General features: G+C 38.8%; 1 protein-coding gene across 3 annotated transcripts; it reads left to right on the top strand.

Moving 5' to 3' along the window:
- Positions 1-807: 807 nt before the first annotated feature.
- On the top strand, positions 808-22,933 carry LOC103720693 (indole-3-glycerol phosphate synthase, chloroplastic-like). Of its 3 annotated transcripts, none has more exons than XM_026809842.2 (10): positions 810-1,100; positions 1,998-2,255; positions 2,343-2,519; positions 14,403-14,477; positions 14,599-14,643; positions 14,776-14,940; positions 15,801-15,879; positions 18,880-18,962; positions 20,750-20,818; positions 22,245-22,933. In XM_026809842.2, exons 1-10 carry the CDS (start codon positions 936-938, stop codon positions 22,332-22,334), a joined length of 1,206 nt encoding a protein of 401 aa, XP_026665643.2. In that variant the 5' UTR covers positions 810-935; the 3' UTR covers positions 22,335-22,933. The 3 variants fall into 3 exon arrangements, with proteins under 3 accessions (XP_026665644.2, XP_026665643.2, XP_008808747.2); XM_008810525.4 differs by having other exon boundaries at positions 810-1,109; XM_026809843.2 differs by lacking the exon at positions 18,880-18,962 and having other exon boundaries at positions 808-1,109.
- Positions 22,934-25,015: the final 2,082 nt, after the last annotated feature.

The raw sequence follows: 25,015 nt of genomic DNA, 5'->3' as shown, positions 1-25,015 counted from the left end.
AACTCCTCTTCCCGGCCCACATGGTGCCTCATGAGTGACTGGCTACATAGGCAATCACCCAATCCACAGCTTCATTAGCCTCTCTAAATACATGCTTGGTATAGAAGATCACCCCATCTCTTATCATCATGCAGATGTCTCGAAGCAGGAGATGAATCACACCACCACCCCTTTAGCCAGTCACCCAATCCACAGCTTCATTAGCCTCTCTAAATACATGCTTGGTCTAGAAGATCACCCCATCTCTAATCATCATCCAGATGTCTTGAAGCAGGAGATGAATCACACCACCACCCCTTGGACCCTCCTGGATCCAACTAATCACTGTGGCCGAGTCACCCTCCAGTATGATCGAGCTGGATGAGTTAATCTAATTCATGATCCATGTAGATTAAAAAGAACTGCAACATATATTTCTTATAGATTGGCTACAAGTTTTAGCCGGTTATGTGATTATTGGTTAAATCTGCTAGTGGGCCTTTCAGTAACAAAGTTGTCCAAATTTAAACTTATTTTTTGTTATTGCTCAACAAATACGGATAGGCTGCCAAAATATTTATTTTTATTTTTATTTTTGGACTATTTCTTGCTTTGTGCGTGCCACCCTTGTGCAGGCTAATCAAATATGTATTGTTCCAATCTTATCCCATGTCCTCCAATTTTTTTCCGGATTGAGCAAAGATGTTGGCCTCGTTGGTTTCCGCTTGCTTGCTGGGTATCCTCTAAGCCATCCGGACCCGACCCGTTAAGGTGGCCGCGTGCTCAAACGTCTAAATCCACTATTTCGCACGTGCGGTGCCCACCCAATGACCCACATCGCTCCAAAGCCTTCTCCACCGGCACCTCGAGTCGCCGGAGGCTAGAACCGAGGGTGGATATAATTACCCTGGTTTCCGCCTCTCCTCCTCCTCTCTTCTTCTTGAGGTCGGGAAGGAATGGTGGGAATCGCTATCGGAACCTCTCCTAGAATCAGGGCTTCGGGTCCGTGCTTTTCCGCCCGGAAATCTAGGAGAATTCTCTCCTCGAGGATTTGGGTTGGGGGAATTCCGATCGATTGTGGACGGAAATCGACTCCCCTCCGCTGCACCAGAGCCGAAGAGGTCTGTAAGGTTCTCTGTAGCTCTTCCGGTTTGGTTAGTTATTAATGATTTGAGTTTGATACCTGTTTTTTTTGTTTTTTAATATCTTTGTGGTGGGAAATATGCATTAAATTATTTATTTTTTTCCCCAATTATCCTTTTAGGAATTTGGGATTGATGTGGTTGATTACCGTATTTCAGTTCTAAAGGGGTTCTAGATGAGTTTGATTGTTATAGTTTTACTTAAAAAAAAGAAGCTTGGTGGAGCTCTTTCGTGATTGTTGTTATTATTTTTATTTTGAAAAAAATATAAGAATCCATGTAGTAAATGGAGCATCTGGGTCGGGAAAATAGTGTCTTTCTTTTCTTGTTCTGTTCTTCTTCCAATTTCTGGCTCAGCAATTTTAGCTGTAGGTGATGTAAAGTAAGCATATGGATGAAGAAAATAATAATAAGATATTTAGAACTGGATTTCATTCTTAATTTTATTTTTAATTTACGTAAGTGGTGAAGAAGGTTAACAGCTTGTTCCATGCATTTTTAAATCAGAAATAAAGATCGGCTGTAACTTTGCACCATGATTGGCAGGGTACAACGCATGAGAGGGAGCATATTTATGGTTATTGTGGATTTGTTTTTAGGATTAGAAATTTCTGAGCAGAATGGTTCGAGTTAGCTAGTTGTTGCTTTATCTTGTTTTGCTTTTTCCTCTTCTTATGAGAACTTTGCATAAGAATGTGGGGCAAATTTTATTTCCATTTTATTAATGCACGTGGAGATTGACATTGACCTGGGTTTTGTGTGGTGGTTCTAATTTTAAGTTTTTGCATATTTTATGCTAACTTGACAAAATCATTAATACCGGGACAAAAGGAAATAAGGAAAAAACATTGTGAACATGTAGTGTTGTTTTTTCAGGAGTCAACAGGTGCATGTATCTCTGTAACCTCCACTGACGATGATACTGCAAACTCTATTAAAGTCAGAGAGTTGGAAAATGGAAACTTGCCAGATGATGAAGCAGCAAAACAGGGTATAAGAATTAGAAGACGCCCTCTAACTGGACCACCTACGCACATGGTGGGACCCTTTGAGTTCCGCTTGGAGAATGAGGGAAACACTCCACGCAACATTCTTGAGAAGATACTATGGGACAAGGACATAGAAGTTTCAAAGGCAATTTCTGAAATATTAATAGTGATTTGATCTGAATATTATTCCATGAATGGAAGGGTAAATACTATTAAATTTTCTCACTTCCAGATGAAAGAGAGAAAACCTTTAAATGTGCTGAAGAAAGCTCTCACTGATGCTCCTCCTGTTAGAGATTTTGTTGGGGCTTTGAGGGCATCATATCAACAAACCGGTATGCCAGCTTTGATAGCTGAGGTGAAAAAGGCTTCTCCAAGCAGAGGCATGCTGCGTGAGGATTTTGACCCAGTAGGTTTTTCTGTTTCTGCCCTTTGTTCTTTTTATGCATTCATTCCAATATAGGGTTTGTAGTTACTAAAGAAAAGGTTGAGCAATCCTTCTGTGGAATCTGAAAATATAAGTTTTCTGCCTGTGTTGACATTCATAATTTTAACATTTAGCTTAGTTGTCTTTGTATGTGTTTAAGATATATATATGTCATAAAATTCTGAATGTAGCAATATGTAGCACTGACATAGTTCTTCATCATACATGTCCAGCTTTTGTTCGGTGCTTGTTTTTGGCGTTAGCTTGTTGTTTATGCAGTTTCCTGTGTGAACGTCAAAAATAATACAGGAAGTAGAAACTACAGAAGTGAAGATCTGTATAACTATATTTAAAGAAAGGCTTCATATTGAACTACTATTTGATGGTTTAAATCCCACTTCTTCAGATTTTCCTTGTAATATAAAGGTTTCCTTTTTTGACTATGCTTGTTTTGACCTTAACCGACAGTTGATCCAAAAAGCTGAAGCTGTTATGGATTGGGTCAACAACGTCCAGCAGGCCTTAACACCATCTCACGTATCCTGTATCATGCACATGGAGGAATGAACAAGTCAATAAATGACTCAAGATAACAACCGGGGATGAGTCAAGACAAGAAACAACCCAAGATGACAAATGGACAGATTAAATAAATAATTGACTTAGACAGAATTTGAGTCCATGACCTCTAACAACCATAGCTCTGATATCATGTTAGCTAACTGCTTGACACCAAAAGCTTAAGCTGTAAGGGAATTAATAGACAATATATATTAGGCTTCTCAACAAATTGAATATGTGGCACATGGCACTTCTCAGGATTCATAATACACGTATTGACATCGATACAGGTTATATCTAAGATAATAATTGTTGGAGATTTAGTTTCACAAGTTATTATGAGATTAGAATTCCAGTCCTAAAAAGGTTGAAATAAATTTTGTTCTTCTGGTTATATAATTATTTTTGTTAATAAAAGGCTATATTCTTTTTTGGTAAGAAATGAAAGGCTATCTCTTAATAACTAAATCCCTGTTGCAGAGAAGTAGAGGGTGCCTGAACATTGATTAAGTCATGCTCCTGAATGGGTGATACATTTTCTGGTGCTGTCTGTTAATGATTTTGTAAAGTGGCTATGCTAATGAGTGTTGAACAATGTTATTGGGACTCATTACATGAATTTTTGCATTAATCTTCTAGCTCTTGATGACATATTTGCTAGTATTTCCATCTCTTATATTTAGGGCTTGCTTGGATATTCCTGCAGGATTAGGCTAAAAATTCTATAGGAATTGGGCTTGTTGGCCCATCTAACTTGTAGTTTCTAAGAGCCTGTCCAAACACATCCTAGGTCCTAGCCTTTGGGCTGCAGGAAGAAAAAAAATCTATAGTGGTCTTTTTTTCTTCTCACATGATTTGGGCTAGGCGGTATTTGGTTGATATAGGGCCATGCTTAAATGGACAGCCCAATTCACGAATTTTACAGAATTTTCAGCCCAATCCTCTAGGAATATCCAAATGTTGCCCGAGGTGACAAGCCAAGAGGGGGGGAGGGTGAATTGGTTTTTCTAAATTTTTAGTTCCTTAATGAAATTGATGAATGAATGAATCACTTAGTTAATACTAGTTAAGTGCGTGTAGTGAAAATAGAAAGACACACAAGGCAAACACACAAGAAGTATAGTGGTTCGGTGCTCTCCTAAGCACCTACGTCCACTCCCCAAGCGTCTCCTTGGGAATTCACTATAATCCCGTGGATTACAGTTAGATTGTTTTCCGGGCTCACAATCCAAAAATCTTTACATTTTGGTTTTTCGGGATCACCAATAACCTATGTTGGTTTTGCGGGCTCACCAACAACCTACACCGTTGGTTTTAAGGGCTCACCAACCAACCTTACAAGAGGTTTGAAAAGAAAGAAATTTAAAGCTCCTAAATGAGAAATATAACAAATATGAACTAAGAAAAGAGATGAGGAATAGTTATCGCTTTGAGGATGCTCTTCTCTTCTTTGCTTAGGTTACTTCACTTCACAATGAGTTGGTGGAGCTATTGAATGCACTTTCAGATTTGCTCAACCCCCTTTCTTTGAGATTTGAATAAAGCAACTTGATGAAGAATGCTAGGGCTTGCTTAAACTTGAATGCTCTATTGATTTCTTGCGAAAGATTCTTTCCACTGATGAATAGTGTCTCTTAAATACTTTCCAACCTCTATTGGTCACTTTCCATTCGTTAGATTTGAAAAACTAACTGTTACTAGCCGTTGGGAGGTCAAAAAGTACTTCTGCAGAACTAGCCGTTATGCTCTTGCCCGTGCTGGGGTCGACCCAAACTTTCCTGGGGTCGACTCAACTTATTATTCATTAGACTTGGGGTCGACTCAACTTATTCTGGGGTCGACCCAAACTTCTCTGGGGTCGACCCCTGCTACAGTGGGGTCGGCATTCTCAGGAACCACAGAACCTTGTATTTTCGGCTGTTTTCACTGGGGTCGACTCAAGCTTTCTTGGGGTCGATCCGTGCTACAGTGGGGTCGACTCAAGTTCCATTGGGGTCGACCCTCTAAGGGATTCCAGAGACATGGTTTTGAGAACATATCCTTGGGGTCGACTCATGTTCAGTTGGGGTCGGCTCCATTGGGGTCGACTCAAGTGTTCCTAGGGTCGGCTCCAGCTGGGGTCGGCTCAAGGAATTTTAGGGTCAGCCCTCTCAGTGAATTCCAGAGAGTTGTTTTCTTGAGGCTTCAAACTGGGGTCGGCTCAAGGTTCTTTAGGGTCGGCTCCTCTCCTGGGGTCGGCTCCACTCACTATTCATCTGTGCTATTTTTGCAGGGGTGTGCCAGATGGTTCCAAGGTGTGCCAGGGTCGACTCCACTTCCTCTGGTGTTGACTCAATTCATACTTTCCTGCATCTTAAGGTTAGACTAATCCATATAATCAATGAAACATATTTCAAGTAATTTTGAGTGTATGCCACGATAGAGCTACATACCCTTAACAATGAAAATTACTATTTTGCCCTTAAGAGTATATTTCATTTGAAATTTTGCTGAATTAGATTTAAAAGTTCTCCATTACTTTTCTACTATAAATTTTATCTCGTTAACATTGGAAGACGTCTTGATCTTATTCTCTCAATATATCATGAATGTATCGAGGGTGTCGTATTCATTAGTGATGTATCACGTTAAACTGTTTTATTAATTTGATATTTCCTCAATGGTTGTGTTAATCATCGAAATAACACTATCATCCTCAATCTTTCCCTTTTTGATGATTACAAAACATTGAGCATAATCAAATTGACACTTGTATTAAAATCAGAAGTTTTAATTTAGAAAGAGCTTAAGTTGCTGAATTTCAGCTTTTCTAAATTTGAAAGTGAAAGCTCCCCCTTTTTCATCCAAATATTGCCAATTTGAACTTTCGATTTTCTTCCCCTTTCTTTTGTATTTTATTAAAGATGAAACTTCAAAAATTTGAAATAAAGCAAGAGTTTCAGGTTATGTATCGAGGCATGAGGAGTATGTGCCAAATTCAGAAATTTTGATTGAAAATTCAGATTTTCTTGTTTTGAAAATTTTCATTGTTACATATTGCTCCCCCTTAAGTGAATATAACCTCTTCCTGTTTAAATATTGCTCCCCCTTAAGTGAATATAACCTCTTCCTATTTAATTTTCAAACTTACTTCTTCCCCTATATCGCAACTTCTCTCTTTTCTTACTTCTCCCCCTTTTTGTTATTATCAAAAGAATGTATAGCAATAGATAAGTAGAAGCAATAAATGATAAAATCCAAATTCCATTGATCAAAATGAAACATTGTAGTATACTGATGCCAAAAGTACAATGTTCATCAAAATAAAGTGCAAAATACATCAACGAGGTGAAATGCATATAAGAACTAGATAAATCCTAGGCACTAAACATGATGTACTCCTGTAGTGCTATCATCGAGCCTAGGGTGAATCTAGAGGCTCTGATCTAGTCCCCATCCTCCTAGCATAAGTGGCAAGGGGAGGTCTGGCCTGACGGGATTGAGTCTGCCGTAGACCTCTGGGAGCTGGATGATTCTATGCCGAAACCTCTGACTCAGCTGCTCTGGGCACATATGGACCATGAACCTCTCTCTCTAATGCTGTCACACAGTCTCTGAGGCCTGTTAGTTGAGCTGAATATCCTCTAATCTCAGCAGTCAAACTATCCATCCTGCTCATCATGCCATTAGAGAGAGTCCTCACCTGAGCTGACACAAGCTCAGTCATCCTACTCCAAAACTCCTCTGTACATCCCGTAGGTGTGGATGATGAAGGTCCTGCCTCTGCATGTGCTGTAGGATGATTCACAGGTATCTCAGGCTCAGGGATAGAGTCTCCAATCTCTGGTGCATCAGCCTCAGGTGCATGTATCCCTGCACCTCCACGCACCCACTGACTGTCCACCTTCTCATAGCCCATGCGCACTAGGGACCGTGCAGTGTAGGTGTCGGTAAACAGCAAATGCTGGGATATCTCACCCTCTACACATATGTTATGATGGCTAAATATCAAGGTGAGTACCATACCGTAGGGCAAGAAGACTTTTGATTTGCATATGGCCTCACGCATCTGCCTAATCATCATGGCTGGAAGATTTAGGGGAATACCCTGAATGACATGCTCCATAATAGCCAAGTCATGCTCAGATACATGATCAAATTTCCACTCTTCGGAAATAATATCCGACCTATGAAGTTGTGCAATAATCTTATCTCAGCTGATAGAGAGCTAGCTACTAAATTTTCTGAATAATCAAAGTCATCTCTCTCTAAAACCAGCTGTAGGGCTCTTATCATGTGCTCTGGTTTTTCTGGTGTGGCTCCTTCGCAGGGGAGATGAAGCAACTCACTCAGGCTCTCCTCAGAAACACGAACTTGAACTCCTCGGACCTCAGACACAAGTCCTCCCGGACCAACCTTTAGAAAGGCATAGAACTCACGAACTAAGCTCGAGTCGGTCACTAAATCTAGGAAGCACAAATACTCCTATCCTTGCCTTCGGATCCAACCACCCAACCGGAATCCTTTTTGATCCAAAAATTCGGAATGGATCCTTCTCCCCGTGGTTACCGATCTTTCTGCATATTTAGCAAGTTGAACTGAAGGGGAAGGAGGTGGAGGAGGCTCAGCACGTGTCTCACCTTGTGGAGGCACTGTAGAAGACTCTCTAGAACGCCCTTCTACAATGGTTGGCCGTGAGACTCTTCCGGATCTCTTAGCAACAGCTCGCTTGGGTCCCATTCTCACCAAATGCTTCCTTAGATCTTGATCTAACGGCTTAGGGAAGCAATCCTACACTGTTTGGAGATGATTGGAAGAGATTGGAGAGTGGGAAATAGGGTTTTAGGATAGAGACAAAAGAAAGGAATGCCCTAAAATGGCTCACGGGTCCCCTTTTAAAAACGGGGGTCCCGCCGTTGGGTCGACCCCAGATTTTTCTTGGGTCGACTCAAGGAGGGGTCGACCCCATTCTGGCTCGGGTCGGCCTCAGTTCAGGCTTCCAATTTTTTTTTTTTTGATTCTTCCTTCTTTCTGATCCTTACCAAATCTTTATGGGACATTGATATATGAGTAAGAAATCTATAAATGAACAATTTTACTAATGTTTCATGGAATTTTCAAAATGGGAGAAGTGTATCATGAGACCACTTGTTCCTTTCATTTATTTTTAGTCAAAGGGATCACATATGCCTAATTCCCTCCTAAGCATGCAGAATCGATCTTCACTTAAAGGTTTTGTAAATATGTCAGCTAATTGTTTCTCTGTACACACATGCCCAATGCATACATTCCCATTTTGCATATGATCTCTAATGAAATGATACCTTATTTCAATATGCTTGGCCTTAGAGTGCTGAACCGGATTTTTGGTAAGGTTAATGGCACTAGTGGTATCACATTTTATTGGAATGTTGTCTAATTTGATTCCATAGTCCTCTAGTTGTTGCTTGAGCCACAGTACCTGAGCACAACAACTTCCGGCAGCTATGTATTCGGCCTCAGCCGTTGACAATGCTACTGAATTCTGCTTTTTGCTAAACCATGATACTAAGTTATTCCCTAAGAATTGACATGTTCCACTAGTGCTTTTCCTATCTAATTTGCATCCAGCAAAATCTGCATCAGAATATGCAAGTAAGTCTAGACAAAAATCTCTAGAGTACCATAATTCTATGTTTGTGGTTCCTCTTAGATATCTAAGGATTCTTTTGACAGCACTTAAATATGACTCCTTAGGGTCTGATTGGTATCTAGCACATATTTCCACACTAAATACTATGTCAGGCCTACTAGCAGTAAGGTAAAGCAAAGATCCAATTAAGCCTCTATAGAGCTTCATATCTACACTTTTTTCTTTTTCATCTTTGTCTGGTTTACAAGTGGGGTTCATTGGGGTGCCTATTTCCTTGTGATTTTCATTTCCAAACTTCTTTAGTATTTTCTTTGTGTACTTAGTTTGATGAATAAAGATGCCTTCCTTAGTTTGTTTGATTTGTAATCCGAGAAAGAAATTTAGTTCTTCCATCATACTCATCTCGAATTCTCCTTGCATTAATTCAGCAAATTCTTTGCAAAGACTATCATTAGTGGCACCGAAAATTATGTCATTTATATATATTTGTACTAGTAGCAGATTTTTGTCTTTTCTCTTGAGAAAAAATGTTTTATCTACATTTCCTCTACTAAAATCATTATTTAACAGAAATTTGCTTAATCGATCATACCATGCCCTAGGTGCTTGTTTCAATTCGTATAGTGCCTTATGTAATCTAAATACATGATCAGAAAATTCATGATTCTCAAAACCAGGGAGTTGCTCTACATATACTTCTTCTTCTATATAACCATTTAAGAAGGCACTTTTTACATCCATTTGATATAATTTGAAATTCATGAAACATGCAAAAGCTAGAAGTAATCTAATAGCTTCTAATCTAGCCACGGGAGCAAATGTTTCTTCAAAATCTATCCCTTCTTCTTGATTGTATCCCTTAGCTACAAGTCTAGCTTTATTTCATATAACTACCCCATTTTTATCTAATTTATTTCTAAAAACCCATTTTGTTCCAATTACAGAATTATGCTTTGGTCTCTCAGTTAATGTCCATGCATTGCTTCTTTTAAATTGATTTAATTCTTCTTGCATAGCATTAATCCAATTTATGTCATTCTCAGCTTCTTCATAAGTCTTAGGTTCTATTTGTGAAACAAAAGCAAGATAATCATTTAAATTTCTAAGAGAGGATCGAATTCTTACCCCTTGAGATGGATCACTAATGATTAAGTCTCTGGGGTGTTCATGTGCGTACCTCCATTTCTTTGGCAAGTCTTGAGATTGTGGTGGCACACGATCATCTTCCTTTTCTTGATTTAGCACGTCATTAAGATTCAATTTTTCAAACTCAATAATTCCTGCATCATCATCAAAAGTACTTTCTCTCCTAAGAGACTCACTATCAGACTCATCAAAAATAACATTAATTGACTCTTCAACTACAAGAGTTCTTTTGTTGAATACTCTGTATGCCCTATTAGAAGTAGAGTATCCTAAGAAGATACCTTCATCTGACTTGGCATCAAATTTACTTAGATCCTCCTTGCCATTGTTTAAAATAAAACATCTACACCCAAATACTCTAAAATATTTAACAGTTGGTTTCTTATTCTTCCAAAGTTCATAAGGAGTTTTCTTTGTTATAGGACGTATTAAAACACGATTTAAAATATGGCAAGCAGTATTTATGGCTTCAGCCCAAAAGTACTTTGGAAGATTTGACTCACACAACATCGTGCGTGCCATTTCTGCCAATGTCCTATTTTTTCTTTCAACAACCCCATTTTGTTGAGGCGTTCTAGATGCTGAAAATTGATGAGAAATACCATTTTCATTACAGAATTCTTCAAAGTGTTGATTTTCAAATTCAGTTCCATGATCACTTCGAATTGCAATTAAGGTGAGCTTCTTTTCAGTTATGATATTTTTATAATATTTCAAGAATGCTGAAAATGCTTCATTCTTATGTGCAAGAAATGAAACCCATGTATATCTTGAGAAATCATCTACTATAACTAATCCATACTTTTTTCTCCTAGACTTGCAGTTCTAGTAGGTCCAAATAGATCCATGTGTATGAGTTCAAAAGGCCTAGTGGTTGATACTACATTCTTTGATTTGAAAGATGATTTTGTTTGCTTCCCTAATGAGCATGGTCCACAGATTTTGTCTTTTTCAAAAATCAATTTTGGCACATCTTTTATCAAATCCTTTTTGACTAGTTTTGATATTAAGTCCATACTAGCATGTCCTAGTCTACGGTGCCAAAGTCAACTTGTTTCACTTTTTCTTTCTTCATTAGTGATTAAGCATAATCCATTTTTCTTGCCTAAGTCATGAAGATCTACCATATAAATGTTTCCATGCCTATGTCCCATAAGTACAATGCTATTATCTTTAGGATTTGTGATTATGCATACTGAGGCTTCAAATGTAACTTTAAGACCTTTATCACAAAATTGATTTATGCTAAGTAAGTTATGTTTCAGACAATTAACTAATAAAACATTTTCTATAAAAGTGGATGGAGTAATATAAATTTTACCCTTTCCAATGATAAGTCCTTTTCCATTGTCTCTATAGGTTACCACTCCACCCTCCTTAGATTCCAAAGTGACAAATTGTTCTATGTCACCTGTCATGTATCTTGAACAGCCGCTATCTAGATACCATTGTCTATCCCTCTTATTAGCTGTAAGATACTCCTCATCATCATTGGCCACGTAGCAGATTTGGGCCGTCTTTTGTTGATCTTCCTCTTCCGAACTTGATTCCTCACTTTCACTCCATTCAACCATGAGGATCTTCTTCTTAAGTTTTCTTGCCATCCATTTCAATTTCAGGCAATCTATCTTGAAATGACCGGGCTTGTTACACTCATAGCAAATTGGCACCTCTCTTTCCTTTTCTTTGTCTTTTTCCTTTTCCTTGCTTGAGCTGCCTTTGAGGAAAGGCTTCCTTTTGTGGAGTCTCTTCTTACCTCTCATGAATTTTTTGAATTTTCTTGCGAGCATAGCTATTCCTTCTTCATCATCAGACTCCTCTGATTCAATGTCTTGTCTTGGAGTTGTGGACTTCAAGGCAATGGTTTTCTTTTTCTTGACCTCTTCTTCTGAATTTTGCTTCATTGTCAACTCATGGATCATAAGTGATCCTAGAAGTTCTTCCAATTGCAGTGTATTGAGGTCCTTTGCTTCTTGAATTATGGTTACCTTGGCCTCCCAAGCTTTTGGTAGAGACCTGAGAATTTTTCGCACCAATTCAGAGTTAGTATAAGATTTGCCTAAACTCTTTAGTCCATTTATGATTTTCGTGAATCTAGTGAATATTTCAGTTATGGACTCTGTGGACTCCATTTTAAACAATTCATACCTATGTACTAACATATTTATTTTTGATTCTTTAATCTGATTAGTTCCTTCATGTGTGACCTCTAGTTTATCCCAAATTTCTTTGGCGGAGGAGCATGTAGATATTCTGTTGAATTCATTTACATCTAGTGAGCAATAAAGTACATTAATTGCTTTAGCGTTTAATTGTGCTAGCCTTCTATCACTATCATTCCAATCCATTTCAGGTTTGGGAATGATTGTGCCCTCTATACTAATTGTGGGTGTGTGTGGTCCTCTAGTTATGATACTCCACAAGTCATAATCTAGAGCTTGAATGAATATCCTCATCCTAGCTTTCCAATATGTGTAATTAGTGCCATTAAACAAGGGAGGTCTATTTGTGGATTGCCCCTCGCTCATAGAACATCCCACTTGGGTTGCCATGATCTTGACTCTTGATCGTGAGATCAGCAAATACTATAAGAGCACCTTGCTCTGATACCACTTGTTGCCCGAGGTGACAAGCCAAGAGGGGGGTGAATTGGTTTTTCTAAATTTTTAGCTCCTTAATGAAATTGATGAATGAATGAATCACTTAGTTAATACTAGTTAAGTGCGTGTAGTGAAAATAGAAGGACACATAAGGCAAACACACAAGAAGTATAGTGGTTCGGTGCTCTCCTAAGCACCTACGTCCACTTCCCAAGCATCCTCTTGGAAATTTACTATAATTCCGCGGATTACAGTTGGATTGTTTTTCAGGCTCACAATCAAAAAATCTTTACATTTTGGTTTTCCGGGATCACCAATAACCTATGTTGGTTTTGCGGGCTCACCAACAACCTACACCGTTGGTTTTACGGGCTCACCAACCAACCTTGCAAGATGTTTGAAAAGAAAGAAATTTAAAGCTCCTAAATGAGAAATATAACAAATATGAACTAAGAAAAGAGATGAGGAATAGTTATCGCTTTGAGGATACTCTTCTCTTCTTTGCTTAGGTTACTTCACTTCACAATGAGTTGGTGGAGCTATTGAATGCACTTTCAGATTTGCTCAACCCCCTTTCTTTGAGATTTGAATAAAGCAACTTGATGAAGAATGCTAGGGCTTGCTTAAACTTGAATGCTCTATTGATTTCTTGCGAAAGATTCTTTCCACTGATGAATAGTGTCTCTTAAATACTTTCCAACCTCTATTGGTCACTTTCCATTCGTTAGATTTGAAAAACTAACTGTTACTAGCCGTTGGGAGGTCAAAAAGTACTTCTGCAGAACTAGCCGTTATGCCCTTGCCCGTGCTGGGGTCGACCCAAACTTTCCTGGGGTCGACTCAACTTACTGTTCATTAGACTTAGGGTCGACTCAACTTATTCTGGGGTCGACCCAAACTTCTCTGGGGTCGACCCCTGCTACAGTGGGGTCGGCATTCTCAGGAACCACAGAACCTTGTATTTTCGGCTGTTTTCACTGGGGTCGACTCAAGCTTTCTTGGGGTCGACCCGTGCTACAGTGGGGTCGACTCAAGTTCCATTGGGGTCGACTCTCTCAGGGATTCCAGAGACATGGTTTTGAGCACATATCCTTGGGGTCGACTCATATTCAGTTGGGGTCGGCTCCATTGGGGTCGACTCAAGTGTTCCTAGGGTCGGCTCCAGCTGGGGTCGGCTCAAGGAATCTTGGGGTCGGCCCTCTCAGTGAATTCCAGAGAGTTGTTTTCTTGAGGCTTCAAACTGGGGTCGGCTCAAGATTCTTTGGGGTCGGCTCCTCTCCTGGGGTCGGCTCCTCTCCTGGGGTCGGCTCAAAGATACATGGGGTCGGCTCCACTCACTATTCATCTGTGCTATTTTTGCAGGGGTGTGCCAGATGGTTCCAAGGTATGCCAGGGTCGACTCCACTTCCTCTGGGGTTGACTCAATTCACACTTTCCTGCATCTTAAGGTTAGACTAATCCATATAATCAATGAAACATATTTCAAGTAATTTTGAGTGTATGCCACGATAGAGCTACATACCCTTAACAATGAAAATTACTATTTTGCCCTTAAGAGTATATTTCATTTGAAATTTTGCTGAATTAGATTTAAAAGTTCTCCATTACTTTTCTACTATAAATTTTATCTCGTTGTTAATCATTGGAAGACGTCTTGATCTCTTTCTCTCAATATATTATGAATGTATTGAGGGTGTTGTATTCATTAGTGATGTATCACGTTAAACTGTTTTATTAATTTGATATTTCCTCAATGGTTGTGTTAATCATCGAAATAACACTATCATCCTCACCAAACAAGCCCTTAAGAGTTTCACAAGTCCATTCATCTGAGTTTCCTAGAATTATATGGCTTTTACACCTAACCTTGGACCTTCTCAGGAACAAATTCATATTTTTATCTCTGCTTTGAAAAACAACAACTAACTATGATTAGATTGAAAACAGGTTAAAATAGCTAATGGCTATGAGAAAAATGGAGCAGCATGCTTAAGTGTCTTGACTGATGAAAAATACTTTCAGGTGAGATACTCTATTTGACTTGCAAGGTTTCACCATTACTGTGGGTTCATAAAGTCAATCAGAAACTGGAACCCATATTCATTTGATTAGCCATTTCTCATGCCCCCTTTCTTGTTTTCAGGGAAGCTTTGAAAATCTAGAGGCTATACGCAGAGCTGGTGTTGAGGTTTGTATCATTGGACATGTTACCAATACAGTCATTTGGCATTGTAGAACGATATGCCAATGCCACTTTGTTTATTATCTTATGTGATAAATATCGTTTTAATATGGGTTCTTAATTGGTGAGAAAATGCAGTGCCCTCTTCTATGCAAAGAATTCATTATTGATGCTTGGCAAATTTACTATGCTCGGTCAAAGGGTGCAGATGCAATCCTTTTGATTGCTGCTGTGTTGCCTGATCTTGATATCAAATATTTTACTAAGATCTGCAGAATGCTAGGCTTAGCAGCATTGGTTGAGGTTTGTTATCTTGCTCCATTATTTTGCATGATTGTTGCTATATTCTTTGACTTCAATTTTGATCTATCTCCTACGATATAATTTTCGATAATAAAAATAACTCCTATGCTCTGTAGAGTTTGCAAAACACATGAAATTTCCTCTTACCCTTTTCCGATAACTGAGTATCACCATTAAAAGTTTTATAAGCAAAGAAAAATAGTTTTATGGTAGAATCCTCAAAATGAAATGTTAACTATTAGATGCTCAATTATTAGTGGGAACTATCTTTGAGCCTTGCTGACTTGGCTTTGGTCAAGATAGTTAAATCTTCTTGCAACTCAGAGTTGCTTTACCATCTTGCTAGTAAGTTTGGTATGAGCCATACTTTTAGCATCTATTAATACTTCCTAATTTAAGATATAATCTAAATAGGGCATCATAGTGCATGAGGCTCCTGCCATCACGAGGCTAGAGAGGGTCAGACGTATACAGCCTTATCCTCATATGACGAGAGCCTGTTGACACCCACCCAGGTTAAGATGGAGCAATGTTACCATTGTGACAAGGCCTACCCTTTCCTAATTCAAAATGTAATCTGTCCCTTATAAGAAGCAGGTCTTTTTGGCTAAATATGAAGTTTGAACAAATTAGAAGTTTTTACTCTTAAGTTTTTAAGAAATAATTTTAGAATTTCCATCAACTTATCTGTATATATTTCAGACCAAAATATGGTTACATCAAACTGATTTAGCTTCTGGAAATGTACAATGGAGTCAATTTGATAATATCTTGGCTCTGAAAAATTCTTCAGCATTTTGCATTATGTAGTTTTGAAATATTCTTTCTGATCCATTAACTTTTCTTTGCTCTGGATTTAGGTGCATGATGAAAGGGAAATGGACCGAGTATTGGGCATTGATGGAATCCAGCTCATTGGTATCAACAATCGCGACCTTGGTATGCTGCTATATCTGCAATATTTGAAGATGCTTTTTGTAATGCTATATTGTATCAATGCTTTCTAGATATTGATGGCTTGTAATAATGATTTCCTGCCAGTGAAACTGAGAATTGTTAGGGATAGATATCTTTTCTTTACCAAAGTTTGCTTGAGTTTGATCAGTGGCTTGTCAATTAGCTTTACATATTCATCTTCATCTTCAAAAGTTCTAAAAGTTTGCTTGAGTTTGATCAGTGGCTTGTCAATTAGCTTTACCAAAATTCTTATTATTCAAAAATTGATAACTTGATAAGTGATTTCTGGCCAACCTCAATTAGAACAAGAGGAGCAGCTGTGTTGAGGTTTTTGAGAGCCTTGGTATCTTGCTTTTCATCTGCTGAGCAACTTATGTGGTAGATCTAGTGACAGTGTACATGGACAAGAATCTAGACTGTTAAATAGCTATACTTTGGATTTAGAGATTAGTGAGTATGGATGTTCAGGTAAATGGGACAGAATTGGGGGAGGTTCGAAATAGTACATCTAGGATGGATAAGAATAGTCTGAACCTATTAAAATGATTTGTTCATGTACATTGACCTTATAATACTATGTCCTTGGTGGAGTGGTTAGTGTCCCAACCTGCAAATGTCTTTGATGGAAATTGATGAAACCTTTTCCAAAATACTAACAGTGAGAGATGACAGCTCCATTATTATTGTCCAAAGACAAAAAAGGCAAAAAAAGAGATGGCAGGTCCATTGTTAGGAGTACATGGTGATCTAGAGGTTGATTATGGGCTAGTTTCAGGTTGCGCAAACCTAAGCATGATCCATGCCTAATTTGTCTAAAGGCGTAACAGGCCTGAGTTCCTAATCACCAACTAGGCGAGGTAGGGCTGCAAGTGGATTGTTTTAACCTGTTTCCAATCTGGAACCAGCCCAAAATTAATTTGGTCCAACTTGAATCAAAGGTATTTGGATTAGGTTCCACTATGAAAACATGACTTGTTTTGGATATGGATTGGTTTGGGATCCTAAAATTCCAAGTCCGAACCCAAACCAATCCAAACTGATTCAAACCTAGTATAATACACTTTCAAAACCCTCCTTGAATATAAGAATTATTTTTTCTCAAGATATAATTTGTCAATAATTTATGTTGATTATAATCATGCATGGTTATCAATCAAATTCTATGAAGAATATGTTTTGTGAATGTTTATATTCTGCTTACTATTATTTTATTGCATAACGTGTTTATGATATAATTAGATAATAAATTTATATATTTATTATAATTCATTTGGATTATTTTTGGCCTATTTGACTCAAAAAACCTAGAGGATTGATAAAATTAATATTAAATCCCATCTGATCCAACTCGAAAGGAATTGGATTAGGTTTGGGTTCTCAAATTTTTTTGACCTGATTCAAATATTGAATGGGTTTGGGTTGTGCCCATTCCTGATCCAACTTGACACATTTGCAGCCCTAAGGCTGGGATTGATTTGTCCCAGGCTTAACTTAGTCTAAAAGGTGAGCCTTGGGCTCAAACCCATTCCAGCTAGTCCATATTTGCAGTCAAAGCTCTTTGTTTCCTGGGGTAGGCATTCTTTTAGATCCTCAAAATGTCGTGGAGGCAGAGTTGAATGCCAGTAGTGGTCGTATGGCTAATTTATGTTGCGTTTGGCATCACTTCTAATTTCCATTTTCAATTTTCATGAAAACTAAAATCAGTTTTTCTTTTTGTTGGAAAACTGGAACCTAAAATTTGTTTGATAGTCACTTGAGTTGTATTTGGTGGCAGTGGTGGTTGGTGGCACTGGCGGGGTTGCCGGGAGTGATGGTGGCGGTGGTGGTGACCATGGGTTGTTTTCATTTTCAAAAAAGTGAAAACTAGAATTTTTAGTTTCCACAATTGCTAGACGCTGAGAAAGGATTTTCAAATAAACTGAAAATGGAACTTGGATTACCTAATTCCAGTTCTATCTCATTTTTTGCGTCTTTGAAAATGAAAACCCAAAGATGGAAATTGACAGAGATGTCAAATGGGGCCTTACCTTTTGGTAACACAATCTGCTCCATTGAAATGAATGACCATCAGTAAACTACTGCCACCAGCATTGTCTTAGGATGCTGAGAAGGAATGGGGATAATGGTAAAGTTGTCTTTCCTTCTTCTGAAACCCACTGTATTTGTGGCTTTAATAACTATTGGGCATGGATGGAGAATGGAGATTTATTTCCTTTCGGAAGGAGAGAGAGGCAAGGTGAGGAGAGGTGCTTGATGGTCAAAGGAAATCAGGTGTGCTATACACGCGATGGGTAAACTTTTTTTTTTTTTTTTTTTAATGTTTGGGGAATGGGGGAAGCTGGTGAGAAGATTATAGTTATGTTCGGGAGGAGGATATTTTAGGGAAAAAAGAACATGCTGAGAGAGAGATGAGCTCTCCATGATCAAAAGCTGGTAGTGACAAGAAGTGTGGTGGAGGCAGCCAGTGGCTGTTGAAGTGACAGGAGAGGCAACTCGGAGGAGTGAGGGTGTGTCTTTAGATTTCTCTTATCTTTGATTTAGGCCATTTATGTCAGATAAATGGTCAAAAATCTCGAAATAGTTGTCAAAATACATATATAACATAAATGCAACTGATATTGAAGTGTGGGGCTTCGGGATGAGCTTGAGTCAAGTTCATCGAGAACCAGGCGGACATGATTTAGACCTGGAATCTGTGACTTGGAGTGGGCCTGAAGCCCATTTTCTGTCTGTGCAGGACCAGATTGAAGAGCCTCAGTTCAACTCGAGCCCATTAGCAGTACCAGTGAACTAACTTATAAAACCAACTTTCAAGTAGCTTGGAAATGGCTTGTGGGTTGTTGTTATCCAATGAACATGACTAACTGGAAGAAAATATTGAAACAATTGACTTCAGAGTTTAGAGCTTTACTGTTGTGCAATGCTAATATCGGAATAAATATTAAAGGTTGCAGTGACATTTAGTTTTCGTGTTTCTTGCAGAAACTTTTGAAGTTGATATTTTAAACACAAAAAATCTTCTGGAGGGAAAGCGTGGTGAGATTATACGTCAAAAAGACATAATGGTAAGTAGTTTATGCCTCTTTAGCTGATGAACCATTTTCAGCTGAAAATATATTATACCTAATAAATGCTCTGATTATTGAACAGTGCATTATTTATTTCATATTGTTTAGCAGTCAAATCATTGTTTTCAGTACAATTTTATGCCTGAATCAATTAATAATGCAGTTCATGTTTGCTGTTATACCAGGCTAAAGAACGAGATGAAACTAGGCAGTAGTGCTTTTATTATTTAGTTTTTAATCCTTATAAGCATTCCAAACATTTTTTCAATGTAATCATGCATTCATGATTTGTCACCTACATGAATTCTTTTTTCTTTTCATTGTTTAGGATTCCTTTTAGGTAGGACATGAAGAACAAGGATGGCTTTTTGAAAATAAAATAGGTTCTTTTATCTGCCAACATTATTCAACACCTACCTACAAATTCAAATAACCTATTGAATGGAGTCATATGCCTCCCTGAAACCTATAAGATTGTTCTAGTTTCCAATATTGGAGCCAAAGCATCTCTGAGGGTTCCTAGAACCTTTCTTAATCCTAGGAGATCCACTTGGACTGTGGATGTTAATGGCTAAACCAAAACATTTTAGTATGTTTTATTGTTTAATTATGTTAAAGCATATTTTGAAAATTTAGTTGTAACTTTTGCTTTTATGTAGCCGCAAGAATCATACTATGCTGGTTTCAGAACTAGTACTATCCTTAACAGTAATTGTATTGTTGTGGTTTTAATTTCAGTATTAGTGGTAAGATTGAAGTCTCATATATAGATTACTATGAGAGAGAGTGTCTTAACCAGGGTCGGCAAAATTGTCCCGAATTTGGTGGTTTCGGCCGTTCCGAGCCGTCCTGGCTGCTGACTGGTACGGTTCTGGCAACGGATTTCGAGGGGGAGAAGAAGGAGAGAACAAAAAGAGAGTGAGCGGGGGAGGGAGGGAGAGGGAGAGAAAGGAAGAGAGAGGGAGGTGGAGGCCGGCCGGCGGAGGCCAGTGAGCCATGTGGAGGACGCTCCTCCGGTCTCCGCGGCTAGAAAACAGGACATGTCTCCTGTTTCGTTTGAAAAATCGTGAAATAAAAAAAAGGGGCTAGACCCCTGTTCCGAGCGAAATAGGGGACCTGCCTTATTTTCTGGCCGTGGAGGTTTCCGCCGCCTCCTGCCCGGGTCATCGGCCTTTGACGCCCCTTTGCCGGCCTCCACCAGCCTCCCTCCCTCTCTCCTTTCTCTTTCTTTTTTTTCTCTCTCTCCTGCCTCCTCTACTGTGTCAGTACGAGCCCGGCACGGCACGACGCGGGCCCGTACCAACTTGTCCCGCCGGATAACCGGTACAGTATCCGATACCAGTTCTGCCGATATTGGTGTTAACAGAGGTTTTGGTATCTTAGATGTTATTGACATAAGTAACTCTCTTTGTTCTTTCATTGATTAGTACCAATTTTGCCTTCATTAAGTTTTTGCAATTGGATTTAGTGTGTTACTATTTGTAGCTCAGGGGCTTGTAATGGAGACTCAAACAATTTTATGTAAAAACTTCATTGTATGGAGGACTTGGTGCTTTTGGTTGCTTATTAACCCTGACAGCCCTGGCATCTTGACAACTCACTTTTAGTTTCATCTAACTGTCAGTTATCCTGTCCATAAGTTTATTATTTTGTTGATTTTGCTACTTAATTGTTCATCATTTGCTATTATCATTAAAAAAAATGTGTTCATGGTATATAACCATAGTCTGCTGATATTAGTCACATGTGTTATTCAGCATTTCAGTTTCTTTTTGATATTTCAGGTGGTAGGAGAATCTGGACTATTTACACCCAACGATATTTCATATGTTCAAGATGCTGGAGTTAAAGCTGTAAGTTCTGCAACTATTTTAAGCACACATCTCCTCGCTCATATCTCTGTATTGCATATTGGGTGTTGCATTACATTTGTGAATATTTAGTAGTTGTTGAACTGTGATTCTTGAACATGTCATATGAAAGCTGTTTTGTGTAGATTAAATAGCAGAATCATCCAAAGTTTCTAAAAGCAATTTTATCAAGTCATATTTAGGATCAGCAAACACACCATTGATCAGTGAAAGTGATGGCTTTATCAGACTTGATGAACAAACTCACAGTATTGCTGTCATGGTTGAATATTGTTTTATTTTCCATTCACATCACATCTCCTATAAAAATAAGAATATGGAACAGAGAAATAAAATCCATGATTGAACAACACTAGGAAAATCTGGACTATTTACACCCAAAGATATTTCATATGTTCAAGATGCTGGACTTAAAGCTGTAAGTTCTGCAACTATTTTACCCCACAGGATTTTGCATATGGGCACACATCTCCTCGCTATATCTGTGTGTTGCATATTGGATGTTGCATTGCATTTGTGAATATTTAGTAGTTGGTAACTATAATTCCTGAACATGTCATACAAAAGCTGTTTTGTGTAGATTAAATAGCCAGAATCATCCAAAGTTTTTAAAAGCAAATTTATCAAGTCATAACTAGGATTATCAAACACACCATTGATCAGCGAAATTGATGTCAGACTCGAGGATCAACCTCACAGCATTGTTGTAATGGTTGAAAGTATTGTTTATTTTCCTTTAACATTGCATCTCTTAGAAAAATAAGAATATGGAACAGGGAAATAAAAACCATGATCGAACAGCACTATACCTTCTTTGAGCAAAAACATATAAAATGATTCTTCTATTTCCTACTTTACAGATTATTTTATATATATATATATATAGCCAAGTGATTTTCAGGTTACAGTAATTAATATTGTTATAATTAAAATCTTACTAATTTATACTATTATAGTGATATCATGTATTGTAGCATGGTTTAATTATTTTGATATTAATTAGTTGATAATCAATTGCATATAGTATGCAAGAATATAAATATTACTCTGTCAATTATTGTAACATTTCTAGCTCTATACTGTTAGATTGGTAGTTATTCAATTATGATGATGGATCATACTGCCATGGATTCTAGGGCCCACACTAAGTCTATGCATTTGCACATTGAAATTTGCAACAACGTGGAGCCAAAACCCATTCGAACATCATTGGTTTCAAAATGCACTTGAAGTTGCTACCACCTAGTTTGAAAAACTGAACATCGTTCGATTTTCACTGCAGACATATAAAAGGATTTGCTTTTTATTTATTGCTTTTCTTTAATTAGATTCTGTTATCCATTTTTTTTTAATGCAATTTTACATGTATGTTAATTGTGAGAAAACCTATTCTTTTTTGTTATTGTAGGTTTTGGTTGGTGAATCCCTAATCAAACAGGATGATCCAGGCAGAGGAATAGCTGGACTTTTTGGTAAAGATATCTCTCTACGAGTTTGATTTATTTGGAATGAGGACATGCCGGTGTCATATGTATGAAAGAGGTTATCTTTCCTTTGAAATAATGAGAGCAACAGGATTCTAGAGCATGAAGTGTTGAATGGGTACATCTGCTTCTCATTTCCATTTCCATGCTGCAATAAATCCTCCTGATCAGGAAAACCATCAAAAAATTGTTTTGGAGCATACTATCTTCAGATCAGGGTCTTTGTGGAATGTTGGCACTTAGGAAAATTGGAGCAGGATATACTAGTTAATTTAACAAAGATGGTAGCAAATGTGTTGCATGATGGGTTTTACTCAGCATGATTGCTCACCGCAGTTGAGTAGTGTGAAGCTGGTCTTTGGAATGGGTTGGAAACATTACATGGTCTTGGTAGCGAAAGCGTTTGGATCCTTTGTAGTGCATGTTTTATGTTGTAGAGGGCTATACAGTTTTGGATAGCTGCCATGTCATTCATTTTCTCCTCCATCTCCGAGATGGATGATGTGGCAGCTCTTCAGTGCTTTACAGTCTTTTGCAATGCAAAATACATACCATAAAGGATCCCTACTTGTATTGAAAGATGATGTGCTAGTTATAGTTACAAATGTTGTCACTCCTGCCTACTTTTGCTCTCTCACATACACATGGTAGAATGGCTATTATGGTCTTTATAAATCTTTATACTAGCAAAAAGAGAATAATAATGATAAGATAATAATATTATTTAGTTATGAATCAAATATAATTGTAATAGGACAAAATCACAGTTTTAAGTAATAATCATTACAACTTTACAGTGGACATCAATACAGTTTCAAAGCCCTACTATTATATTATGTTATACAAAAATGGCATTTAATTTGAACTAATTAAACACCATCACATTATAGAGACTATTATATGATAGGAACAATAGCCGGTAAAAATCTCCTCATCAGTTCAAGAGAAGGTATCTTCTCTACGTAAAAATGCATAGTGTGGGCATCAAACTCATCATTCACGGGACGACTTCCAACATTTGCAGTCACAGCGCTGGTATTATTCAAACCCTAAATCCAAACATCTCCCACCTCTATGGTGGGATGCGTCGGTTGGCTGCCTCCACACTACGTAGTTCTTTTGCCTTCTTTGCGTCTGCCCTTAGAATGATAGTGCCGTCTCGACTGAATGTAGGCAATGCTGAGTAGATTTGGTGTTTGGCACACTTAAAATATCTTTGTCCAAGATCTATTACTGGCTGCAGCTTATCTCGATGTTTGCACAAGAAGGATGGTTGTCTTTTCCTCAGAATTCTTGCACCAACCAAGGGATTATTGGTTGTAGCTTATCCTTTGGTTTGTCCAAGTTGAATCAACACACATGAGATGCACAATGAGAGGAAAGCTTGCTGATTTGATTTCAAAAGAAAGAAAGATGAGAACAATTTAAGGAGGGATTGGTTTATCCCAACCTTAGCCTAAGCTTGAAGGCCCATTACAATAGGCACTAGGCCTCCCAAGCCTAACGGCCGAACCACACAATTAGGTGGAAAATACAATTGCCAAAAAGATAGAACCTCATGACTCCTACACCTAGTTTATATAGACTCTAACCCTCAAACAAGGAAAGAAGAGAAAAAGACACAAACACCCTTGAGGGGTGCCAAACATAGTAGGTTTATTATGTAACCTGTGCCCCTCGAAGAATCCAAGTGGCGGGCATTTGAATTTGAATGGTGCCAATGTTTGTCACCCTTGGATGGAGTGGTCCATACGTGCGGATGGCTGATGTGGCATGCGCATGGTGGGCATTTGAATTTGAACGGCACCCATGATTGTCGCCCTTGATTGAGTGTCCAATGCGCATAGATGGTTGATGTAGCATGTGCATGATGGGCATTTGAATTTGAATTGGCGCTCATGATTGTCGCCCTTGAATTGAGTGGCCCATGTGCATGGATGGCTGATATATTTTATGCGCTTGGCGGGTATTTGAATTCGAATGGGCTCATGATTGTTGCCCATGAATGCGCGCGATCGGCGGATGTGGCTTATGCGCATGGCTGGCATTTGAATTCGAATGGGCCCATAATTGTCGTCCTTGAATGCGCGCAGTCGGCGGATGTAGCTTGTGCGCATAGCGGGCATTTGAATTCGAATGAGCCCATGATTGTCGCCCTTGAATGCGCGCAGTAGGTGGACATGGCGGGCGCGCGCGGGCACCCATGTGGCCGTGTTGGGCCATGTGTGGGCGCGCTCGCTGCTGATGGCATGCGCGCGCTGCTGATGCGTGCGCGCGGGCTGTGCTCCAATTTGGTCAGGCCATTTGGGTGTGGCCTAGCTTCTATGGCCATCAAACGACCAAACATGGTGACCGAGCCCGCGTTGGGCCCCTCCGAGTCAGCTTGTGTGCTCTGGACCACACTTGGATGGGCGCCTTTGCCGGGCAAATTTGTGGGGGTCTCATCATTCCCCCTCTATTTGAGAATATCCTTGACCCTAAGGATTAAGTTTGGGCACCGCCAACCCACACCAACATAGGTCTTTCATGTTTCTTCGGCTTTCTTCCCCAGTAGATCAGCCCATGCCGTGTCTTCCTCCTCTTCCTATGCTGCCTCCAATGAAAGGAATACTTCACATGGATGCTGCACTCCAAATGACCACTATCATTGTGTTGTAGAAGTGCCTATAATCATACCCCATGCAGAAAATCAGAT

This window comes from Phoenix dactylifera, chromosome 1 (assembly GCF_009389715.1).
Source record: "Phoenix dactylifera cultivar Barhee BC4 chromosome 1, palm_55x_up_171113_PBpolish2nd_filt_p, whole genome shotgun sequence".
NCBI lineage: Eukaryota > Viridiplantae > Streptophyta > Magnoliopsida > Arecales > Arecaceae > Phoenix > Phoenix dactylifera.
Note: the sequence above shows the minus strand (reverse complement) of the source record. Positions and strands in the feature narration are given on the sequence as shown.

Bases quoted from the DNA above. Each gene is read 5' to 3' on its own strand.
- LOC103720693 (XM_008810525.4), top strand. From the start codon at position 936: ATGGTGGGAATCGCTATCGGAACCTCTCCTAGAATCAGGGCTTCGGGT. The intron at 1,110-1,997 runs GTTCTCTGTAGC...TTGTTTTTTCAG, and splicing joins GAGCCGAAGAGGTCTGTAAG to GAGTCAACAGGTGCATGTAT. The intron at 2,520-14,402 runs GTAGGTTTTTCT...GATTGAAAACAG, and splicing joins TGCGTGAGGATTTTGACCCA to GTTAAAATAGCTAATGGCTA.